Source organism: Macrotis lagotis, chromosome 3 (genome assembly GCF_037893015.1).
Source record: "Macrotis lagotis isolate mMagLag1 chromosome 3, bilby.v1.9.chrom.fasta, whole genome shotgun sequence".
Taxonomy (NCBI): Eukaryota; Metazoa; Chordata; class Mammalia; order Peramelemorphia; family Peramelidae; genus Macrotis; species Macrotis lagotis.
The window spans coordinates 302,598,930-302,609,989 of NC_133660.1; the positions used below are offsets into that span (position 1 = coordinate 302,598,930).

At 34.3% G+C, this 11,060-nt stretch overlaps 2 protein-coding genes across 2 annotated transcripts; one reads left to right on the forward strand and one right to left on the reverse strand.

Moving 5' to 3' along the window:
• The first annotated feature begins 483 nt into the window (after positions 1 to 483).
• Positions 484 to 1,395, forward strand: LOC141517035 (olfactory receptor 4C11-like). The gene has a single exon (XM_074227971.1). The coding sequence runs from the start codon at positions 484 to 486 to the stop codon at positions 1,393 to 1,395; it is 912 nt and encodes a 303-aa protein (XP_074084072.1).
• A 7,924-nt stretch (positions 1,396 to 9,319) lies between these two features.
• LOC141517036 (olfactory receptor 4C11-like) lies at positions 9,320 to 10,231 on the reverse strand. The gene has a single exon (XM_074227972.1). It carries the CDS (start codon positions 10,229 to 10,231, stop codon positions 9,320 to 9,322), a length of 912 nt encoding a protein of 303 aa, XP_074084073.1.
• Between the last annotated feature and the right edge of the window lie 829 nt (positions 10,232 to 11,060).

The window sequence follows — 11,060 nt, forward strand, 5'->3', positions numbered from 1 at the left end:
TTCTTCTTGTAGCTCTCTTAACGTCCCTTCTAAAAATATGGATCCTGTATAACTTGTATAACCTGTATAACCTGTATAACAGTACAATGAACTGTTTTATAAATGATTTTTCTAAGTTGTAAGACTTCTGTAGACAGACATGGGAACTATAGTAATAGCAAATATTAGGTTGACTCTAGCAGTTCACTATGAAATAAAGAAGGACAAGGTCTATTTTCATCAAGTAATAATTTCATTAAATTAGCAAGTCATAATCTTACATTTTGTTCCTTCATAAACAAGCTAAAGCAAAAATGGGGAGTGTATTTTAAAAGATTATGGCAAGTGCGTGTTCTTAGTAAAATCTGTACTTTGAATACATGAGAACAAACAATGATTCTGTAAACATGGACTCTTGCTCTGTTTTCCTGCTGCTACTTTCTTCCATTTATCCAATTATTAATTCTCACATATATTCTTCCCATTTTCACTGAAGCTCTAGAAATGAAAAACAACGTGACTGAATTCATCCTTCTGGGACTGACACAAGACCCAGTGACAAAGAAGATCCTATTTGTCATCTTCTTGGTCTTCTACACTGCCACTATGGTAGGAAATCTACTTATCATTTTGACCATCAAGACTAGTCCCACACTTGGGTCTCCCATGTATTTTTTCCTGACCTATTTGTCCTTTGCAGACTTCTGTTATTCTAGTAACACAGCCCCCAAACTGATTGTGGACAGCCTTTCTGAAAAAGCAACTATCTCATTTGATGAGTGCATGATTCAATTAATTGCATCACATTTCTTTGGATGCATGGAAGTCTTGATCCTTGTTGCCATGGCTTATGACCGCTATGTGGCCATCTGTAAACCTCTATATTACACAGTCATCATGAACCAAAAGACTTGTGGGAATTTAATAATATTAAGTATCATAGGGGCTTTTCTGCATTCTTTCACCCAGATCTTCATTGCGTTGAGTTTACCCTTCTGTGGTCCCAATGTGATCGATCATTATTTTTGTGACTTGCAGCCTTTGTTGCAATTGGCCTGCACTGAGATATATGTGATAAAACTATTGGTTCTCTTCAACTCTGGGATCGTATGCATGGTTACCTTTGCAATTCTTATGACCTCCTATATGGTAATCCTTTATTCGCTAAGAAATTATAGTGCAGAAGGGAAGCGTAAAGCCTTGTCCACCTGTACAACTCATATAATTGTGGTCATTATATTCTTTGTTCCTTGTATTTTTATATATGCTCGTCCCCCAGTTAACTTCCCTGTGGACAAGTTGGTGTCTGTATTTTATACCATTGGAACACCTTTGCTCAATCCATTGATCTATACACTGAGGAATGCAGAAGGAAAAACTGCTATGGAGAAGCTATGGAGCAACAGAGCAAGTTAATATGGAAAATTGCATATATAGCCTTCCTCTCGCAATTGTCTTCCATTTCACTTCACAGTTGTCTGCCTCTGTTTCCTCAATTGTAAAATGAGAATAGTATCACCTTCCTCACAGGGTTACTGCGAGGATCAATTAAGGTAATATTAGTAAAATACTTGGCCCCAAAATTGCAATATATTAGATAATTAAATGATATTTTACTTTCTACACATTCCAAGATGATTTGGACCAATATAGAGAAGAGATATTATCTCCTTGGACTTGTCCATAATGATTTAAATTAGTAGCACAATGGTAGGTAGGTAAGAATATAAAGATTAACAATTCAATTATGCTCAACCCAAAATACCAAAATAGTGAGAGCATTAGGAATGATTGTAGTTTTCAGGTGTGGTTAGTTCCTATGTGTTCCATAATGCTGAATTTACATAAAAAATGTGGCAACATGGAGGACACAATCATGTGTATTTGCAAAGCTGCCAGTGACATTAGTTAATTCAATAGATATTCTTCACTCCAACCTAAAAACATAAAAAAACAAGTTAGATCAATTCTATTTCCTGGGAAGAGTGGTGTTCAAGAGCAAAATACAGTACTGACACGAAAAATTAAGGTTTATAGACAGACAGAGAGATACGTAGATAGATGATAAATGAATGGCTGGATGCATGGACTTGTGGGTGGACAGATAGAGAGATAGATACATATATACATACAAAGACACAAACACACACACACACATATATATATATATAAATTAATGCTAGATAGATACACAGATACATAAATATATAAGCAGATACATAAATGAGTTGATGAATAGCTAAGTAGATAAATAGAAATACAATGGAAGAATGGGCTTATAGGTAATATAGGTGGATAACTAAGGAGATGAAGAGACAGAGACAGAGACAGAGGAATAGAAAGAGAGGGAGGAAGAAAGGCAGAGACAGAGATAGAGGAAAAGACAGAAACAAAGACAGAAAGAGAGAAAGGGGAGACAAAGAGACAGAGACCGAGACAGAGAGCGAGAGAGCGGGAGAGAGAGAGAGAGAGAGAGAGAGAGAGAGCATTCTGTTAAGCACTTTGTGCCAGTCAACATGTTATGCACTATAGATCCTAAAGCAAGTATACACAAGTGTATGAAAGAGTCTTTTCCCTCACACTGCCCTCTGCATTCGAATGGAGATAATCTCACACATTAGGTACAATGGAAAGATATGAGGTACCTGAATGTAAAAGGAACAGGGAAAATCTGTGTTTGTCCTTTACAATAAAAATTTGAGTTCTGACTAAATTAACTGATGAGGAATTCACATTTAAACGCTAAGTCATCTAATCCAAATTCTTTCTTTCTTTTATAAACTAAGACCTTTAGGCACAGAAAAATCTCATTCAATCACCCAGGGACATACAGGTTTCAGAGGATAAGATAATAGATTCAAGGAGTTCCTAGGATTCCAAGTACATTGTTCTTTGAAAAGTATTATACCTGGACTATCTGGTAGTCTTTAGTTTATAATTATACACCATTTCTTTTTCCCATTTCTTTAAGGTCTAAAGCAAAGATGGTGAAAACAAGGTTAAAGGCTCTTATGTTAACCAAGAAGTGGGGCTTTACTACTGTTTTTTTGCCTTTCTTAACTGAAACCTGAAGACTTCTTTGTTTGTTTTTTTAAACTTGAATATTATGAATTTGGGGGGAGGATTCTGCAAATGTAACATTTGCAATTTTTGTTTAATTTTAATTGTTCCATCTGGAAGAACCAGCACCATATGCAGGGCGAGGGGAAACAATCAGCCTAGATACAGATTGTTCAAAACTTGATGTAGAAAAGTGGATCACCAGGGCCATAAACTTTAAATTGAATTGATCCTGCTAGTCGTGACCTTAAGAAAGCATTTGTCTGGGGCAAATTGGTGGTGTAATGGATGGAGCACTGACCCTGTAGACAGGAGGCCCCGAGTTCAAATATGACCTCAGAAACTTAGCTGTGTGACCTTGGGCAAGTAATTTGACCCTATTTTCTTGCAAAAATATTAAAAAAAATGTTTGTCTGCTATTTTTCATTTTTCCATTTCTGGCTTCCTTAGGTAGAAATCCATGTATAAACTGTATCTGTCATCCTCTGTCCTTGCAATATACAATCAGTTCAATAAACAAGTTTGAAGGTCCTATCTTGTTCGAAGTCCTATGCTAATCACTGCAACATATGAATGAGCCGGTTTAACAGAAACTAAACTATTCTGTGGTTTATTGATAAGAGAGTTGCCTGAGGATTCAGACACTGTAGAGTTGATGTACCATTTCTGCTATATGAGTGCTAAATATTCGTAGGAAGTCAAGTCATGTAGTACCTTAATTCTAGATGAGTTTCTTTAAGATTAAAAGTTGCATACTACTAAGAGGTCACAAAAAAGAGATCACAAAAAAGATTTAAAAAACCCACATGTGCAAAAATATTTATAGCACCTTCTTTTTAATGTTTTTGCAAGCCTATGGGGTTGAGTGACTTGCCCAAGGCCACACAGCTAGATAATTATTAAGTGTCTGAGGATGGATTTGAGCTCAGATACTCCTGACTCCAGGGTGTGTGCTCTATCCACTGCACCACCTAGCCACCCCTATAGCACCTCTTTTGATACTGTCAAAGAACTGGAAATTGAGGGGATGCCCATCAATTGGAAAATGGCTGAACAAAGTTTTGTATATGCATGTGATGGAATTCTAGTATTCTATAAGAAACCATGACAGTTTGGACTTCAGAACAGCCTAGAAAGACTTGAAGGAAATGAGTGAAGTGAGCAGAGTCAGAAGAACATTGTACATACTAACAGTAACAGTGTGTGATGATCAACTATGATGGACTGTTTCAATAGTACAATAATCAACGATAATTCTAATGGATTTGTGATATCCAGTGCCATACATAACCAGAGACAGAATTACAGAGTTTAAATGCAAACCAAAACTTACTATCTCCAATATTTTGTGTTCTTTTTTTAGGTTTTTGGAAGGCAAATGGGGTTAAGTGGCTTGCCCAAGGCCACACAGCTAGGTAATTATTAAGTGTCTGAGACCGGATTTGAACCCATGTACTCCTGACTCTAGGGTCGGTGCTTTATCCACTACACCACCTAGCCGCCCCATTTGTTCTTTTTTCCTATTTAATGCCTTTACCTTTCTGATTTGGTTCGTTTTTCACAGCATCAATAATATGGATATATATATATATTTAATCTAGTTATGCATATTTAATCTATATGATTGCCATCTATCAGAGGAGGGGGGGAGGAGGGGAGAAAAATGTGTACTCAAAATTTAAAAAAATTTGTTGCAGACTATCTTTGCATGTAATTGGAAGAAATAAATAAATAAAATGTTTTGAAAAAAGATTATAAATTACAATAATTTGATGGATTTTAGGGAAGCAGGAAATATCCTCCAAAAAGAAAAATCTATATTCAAATGAAATTCCTGTCATAACACACTTGTGATATCAAAAGCAAAAACAAACTTTAAAAATTAAGTGACTTTTTTAACAAATGAGAAATTTATGCCAGCATGCTTTTTGCCTCATGAGTCAGAAATGATACTAGATGAATAACTTACTTTTGACAGAAGAAATGACATATTCTTAGATTTCCAAAAAGAAAAGAACATTTTTTTCCTTTTACTGCTCCTACTCTCACTGACCTATATTCTGTTCTACAGTGAACTCTTCAAAGACAAAGCCTTAATTAATCACCCAGAAACTTATAGAAATTGAAATAAGCTTCATAAACAGAAAAGTGACCCAGTCACAAGGGAAATAGGAGTCTGCCTTCTCTGAGGTATTTAATGCTTTTAACTAAATTGATTTTGGTCAGTATACGGTCCCTAGCCAATTACTATCACTATGCCCTAATACCATTCTTTGGCTGAATTTAGTTATTGAATACATAAGAAATAAAAAAGGGAAATAGTTGAATATCTAGAGAGGAGTAACAAGGAAATCTTGCAAATAGAGTCAAATAGGAGTTCATTTTTAAACAGGTCCAAGTTTTTAAACCACCAACCAAACTATGAGCATTTTTTAGCACGTAATATTTGACAATTGCTATGTTGCCAATGTATAGTCCTTAAATTTCTATTCCCATTATTGCTATAGCTGGAATTTTTCATTCATTAATAAATAACAAGGCATATAATAGACAGCCTTGCTCTCACATTGAAGTTGATTTGCATTTTATCCCTTTTGTAAATAATGTTTGCTCTTGGTTTTTGGTTGATGCTACTTTCCCTTTTATGAATGGCTACATTGTTTTCCTTGCTTTCTGGAACTGTCTTATTTTTCATAAGAATGCATATTGCGTGATTTGTAAAGTAATTTTTCCATATCTATTGAAAAAATCCTATGTTTTTGCTGTTTTTATTGATATGGTTAATTATACTTATTTTTTTCAGAATTTTATCTCATCTAATCATGATTTATGATTGTTCTATTATATTGTTTTAATTCCCTTTCAAGTATTTTACTTAAAATTTTTGCATCAATAGTCATTAGGGACATTAGTCTATAATTTTCTTTCTGTCTTTGCTAACTTATGGTTTGGAATAAAATATCTTATTTGTGCCATAGAACAAATTTTATCGTGCACTTCTTTACTCATTATTTTAATGTTTATATACCAATAGAAGAAAAAATGAAAATATAATTTTAGTATAATTTTCTTTTATATCCATCCAGAACTCAAGACTTCTTATTAGGTAGATCATTTATGGCTTACCTATTTTTATTAAGATAAAATTAACATGAGGAATTTTTTGAAACATTCATTCATTTCACTTCGATTGTCAATGTTGTGGCATATGGAAGGGTAAACTACTAATAGTTGTGCTAGTTTTATCTTCATTGAAAGTATGCATACCTTTATCATTTCTGTTAGTGTTAATTGGATTTTATTTACTATTTCTAAGCAAATTAATTCCTGGTATATCTATTCTATAGTATTTTTGCCACAAATCGAGTTCCCAAGTTTATGATTACAGTATTCCACATTTTTTTCTATTTATTTTTATTCCTTTCATTTTTTCTGAATTTTTTTGACCTCTCATGGAGTCAGAAGTTATAATTCTATTTTTCAGCATTTTTAGTATGTTTGGTATGCCTGGTTGTCTCAACTCTACACACATATATACACTAAAATAAGTTTATATTTTGGACGCTTCCTAAACTTTGCCTATCTTTTCAAATCCTTTGATGGTCTGTTGAAGTATATAGACCTCCTCTTTATAATGGCCCTTTCCAGGAGAATTGAACTGAAATTTAAAGAAACTCGGTAAGAAAACTGAAGGGGTAAAGGTAAAGAGGCAGAACAGTGGTTCAATCAATTCAAACATGGGATCAAATAAATCAAAATAGCAATTATTAAACAAGCACTACGACTACATAAGAGATGGAATGGTAGTTTAAAGTACAATAAATAAGTTATAGACAAGCTTGAGTCATCATTTCGACATAAATTGAACCTGAGTGTTCCAAAAAGATAACCGATTCAAGGAGGTAAAGGAAACCCAAGAAATACAAGTATGAAGATGGAAATCCTGAGTGTCACTTAATTCCTTTACAGTAAGGGTGGTCTACAGCCATACAAACTGAGCACCCATGAATCTAGTGGAATCATATTTAATTTCTATGCTTTCATTGGAGGGTTTAAAGTTTTGCTCCAAAGTGATGAAGTCTTGATATGCAAGGTCATTTCTATTCACCATCTAGAAGTAGTATGTCAGGGGTTCTGTAACCATCCTGAAAATTCCACTCTGATGAACACATTGTTTTAGGCACATTATTGCTCAGAGAAGTCAAATGGACTGTTTACACAATCTGAACTTCATTGATTGAGGGCAATATTACTGAATCTACATTCTCTCCTTTTTTCTGTGGCTTCTTATCAATTATTTTCTCCTATCTACAAAGCAAAGTTAATTCTAAAGTGACAGAATTTGATTCCTGTAATTTTCTCAGAAATCACTCTAAAAAGTATTGCATTTCATAATTTTTATTGTTAATTTTATTTTAAGTAGAAGATTCTTCAACCTTAGTAGTTAATGGATGATAAATTTTTAGAACAAAAAAGATCAAAGCTTTATTTTAAATATGCCTGATCAAAGCTTTATTTTAAATATGCCTGGGGTGGCTAAGTGGCGTAGTGGATAAAGCACTGGGCCCTGGAGTCAGGAGTACCTGGGTTCAAATCTGGTCTCAGACACTTAATAATTACCTAGCTGTGTGGCCTTGGGCAAGCCACTTAACCCCATTTGCCTTCCAAAAACCTAAAAAAATAAATAAAATAAAATATTAATTTGTCGGGGTGGTCAGGGTGGCTCAGTGGATAGAGCACCAGCTCCCAGAGTCAGGAGTACCTAAGTTCAAATCCAGCCTCAGACACTTACTAATAATTATCTAATTGTGTGACCTTGGGCAAGCCACTTAACCCTATTTCCCTTGCAAAAACTAAAGAAAAAATCATAATAATTTTTCTTTAACTATTTGTATTTCTTAAAATAATTTTCCCATAATTCGAAGGAAAATTTATGTCAAAATTTGTTTATATCTTAAAAGAATTCAAGAAACACCATGGAACTTTTCTTATTTTATTTACTCCAAATTCTCCAGCTCCAAAGAGAAAAGTATTTTTTTTTATTGTAAAGGACAAACACAGATTTTCCCTGTTCCTTTTACATTCAGGTACCTCATATCTTTCCGTTGTACCTAATGTGTGAGATTATCTCCATTCGAATGCAGAGGGCAGTGTGAGGGAAAAGACTCATTCATACACTTGTGTATACTTGCTTTAGGATCTATAGTGCATAACATGTTGACTGGCACAAAGTGCTTGACAGAATGTTGTCTCTCTCTCTCTCTCTCTCGCTCTCTGTCTCTGTCCCTTCGTCTCCCCTTTCTCTCTTTCTGTCTTTGTTTCTGTCTTCTCCTCTATCTCTGTCTCTGTCTCTTCATCTCCTTAGTTAACTACCTATATTACCTATATGCCCATTCTTCCATTGTATTTCTATTTATCTACTTAGCTATTCATCAACTCATTTATGTATCTGCTTATATATTTATGTATCTGTGTAACTATCTAGCATTAATTTATATATATATGTATGTGTATATATATATATATATGTGTGTGTGTGTGTGTGTGTGTGTGTGTGTGTCTTTGTATGTATATATGTATCTATCTCTCTATCTGTCCACCCACAAGTCCATGCATCCAGCCTTTCATTTATCATCTATCTACATATCTCTTTGTCTGTCTATAAACCTTAATTTTTCGTGTCAGTACTGTATTTTCCACTTGAACACCACTCTTCCCAGGAAATAGAATTGATCTAACTTGTTTTTTTATGTTTTTAGGTTGGAGTGAAGAATATCTATTGAATTAACTAATGTCACTGGCAGCTTTGCAAATACACATGATTGTGTCCTCCATGTTGCCACATTTTTTATGTAAATTCAGCATTATGGAACACACAGGAACTAACCACACCGGAAAACTACAATCATTCCTAATGCTCTCACTATTTTGGTATTTTGGGTTGAGCATAATTGAATCGTTAATCTTTATATTCTTACCTACCTACCATTGTGCTACTAATTTAAATCATTATGGACAAGTCCAAGGAGATAATATCTCTTCTCTATATTGGTCCAAATCATCTTGGAATGTGTAGAAAGTAAGATATCATTTAATTATCTAATATATTGCAATTTTGGGGACAAGTATTTTACTAATATTACCTTAATTGATCCTCACAGCAACCCTGTGAGGAAGGTGATACTATTCTCATTTTACAGTTGAGGAAACAGAGGCAGACAACTGTGAAGTGAAATGGAAGACAATTGCGAGAGGAAGGCTATATATGCAATTTTCCATGTTAACTTGCTCTGTTGCTCCATAGCTTCTTCATAGCAGTTTTCACTTCTGCATTCCTCAGTGTATAGATCAATGGATTGAGCAAAGGTGTTCCAATGGTATAAAATACAGACACCAACTTGTCCACAGGGAAGTTAACTGGGGGCCGAGCATATATAAAAATACAAGGAACAAAGAATATAATGACCACAATTATATGAGTTGTACAGGTGGACAAGGCTTTACGCTTCCCTTCTGCACTATAATTTCTTAGCGAATAAAGGATTACCATATAGGAGGTCATAAGAATTGCAAAGGTAACCATGCATACGATCCCAGAGTTGAAGAGAACCAATAGTTTTATCCCATATATCTCAGTGCAGGCCAATTGCAACAAAGGCTGCAAGTCACAAAAATAATGATCGATCACATTGGGACCACAGAAGGGTAAACTCAACGCAATGAAGATCTGGGTGAAAGAATGCAGAAAAGCCCCTATGATACTTAATATTATTAAATTCCCACAAGTCTTTTGGTTCATGATGATTGTGTAATATAGAGGCTTACAAATAGCCACATAGCGGTCATAAGCCATGGCAACAAGGATCAAGACTTCCATGCATCCAAAGAAATGTGATGCAATTAATTGGATCATGCATTCATCAAAAGAGATAGTTGCTTTTTCAGAAAGGCTGTCCACAATCAGTTTGGGGGCTGTGTTACTAGAATAAGAGAAGTCTGCAAAGGACAAATAGGTCAGGAAAAAATACATGGGAGACCCAAGTGCAGGACTAGTCTTGACAGTCAAAATGATAAGTAGATTTCCTACCATAGTGGCAGTGTAGAAGACCAAGAAGATGACAAATATGATCTTCTTTGTCACTGGGTCTTGTGTCAGTCCCAGAAGGATGAATTCAGTCACGTTGTTTTTCATTTCTAGAGCTTCAGTGAAAATGGGAAGAATATATGTGAGAACTAATATTTGCTTAAATGGAAGAAAGTAGCAGAAGGAAAACAGAGCAAGAGTCCATGTTTACACAATCATTGTTTGTTCTCATGTATTCCAAGTACAGATTTTACTAAGAACACTTACTTGCCATAATCTTTTAAAATACACTTCCCATTTTTGCTTTAGCTTGTTTATGAAGGAACAACATGTAAGTCAATAATACAACAGATTATGACTTGCTAATTTAGTGAAATTATTACTTGATGATTAATAGACCCTGTCCTTTTTTATTTCATAGTGAACTGCTCGAGTCAATCTAATATTTGCTATTACTATAGTTCCCATGTCTGCCTACAGAAATCTTACAACTTCGAAAAATCATTTATAAAACAGTTCATTGAACTAAACAAAATACTCCATATGTGAGCCAACAAGGTCAAAGTCCTCATTTCAGAAACTATGTCTCTAATATTTCAGGAAACATTTAAATATGCATATATAGATGCATGCATACGTGTTTAACAAATTCCATAAATGTATGCATTCATGAACATACATTTATATATATGTATATATATATATATATATATATACATATTCATTTATAATGTGTCCTCATTGTCATTCCATGTACCTATCACTGCAGTGACAATATAAAAATAGGAAATTAGATTAGTTTCCTGTAAATTGAACTTACTGAACTTCATTGTTTCTAGTTTAGTGATACATGGGAATTATCACAAACCATCTTTGAATTATATATTTTGTATTTCTTTCATGAATTCAAACTATCCTCATAGGTTAAATTTCAAGA

Excerpts from the sequence above, each read along its gene's own strand:
- LOC141517035 (XM_074227971.1), top strand. The coding sequence starts at position 484 with ATGAAAAACAACGTGACTGAATTCATCCTTCTGGGACTGACACAAGAC.
- LOC141517036 (XM_074227972.1), bottom strand. The coding sequence starts at position 10,231 with ATGAAAAACAACGTGACTGAATTCATCCTTCTGGGACTGACACAAGAC.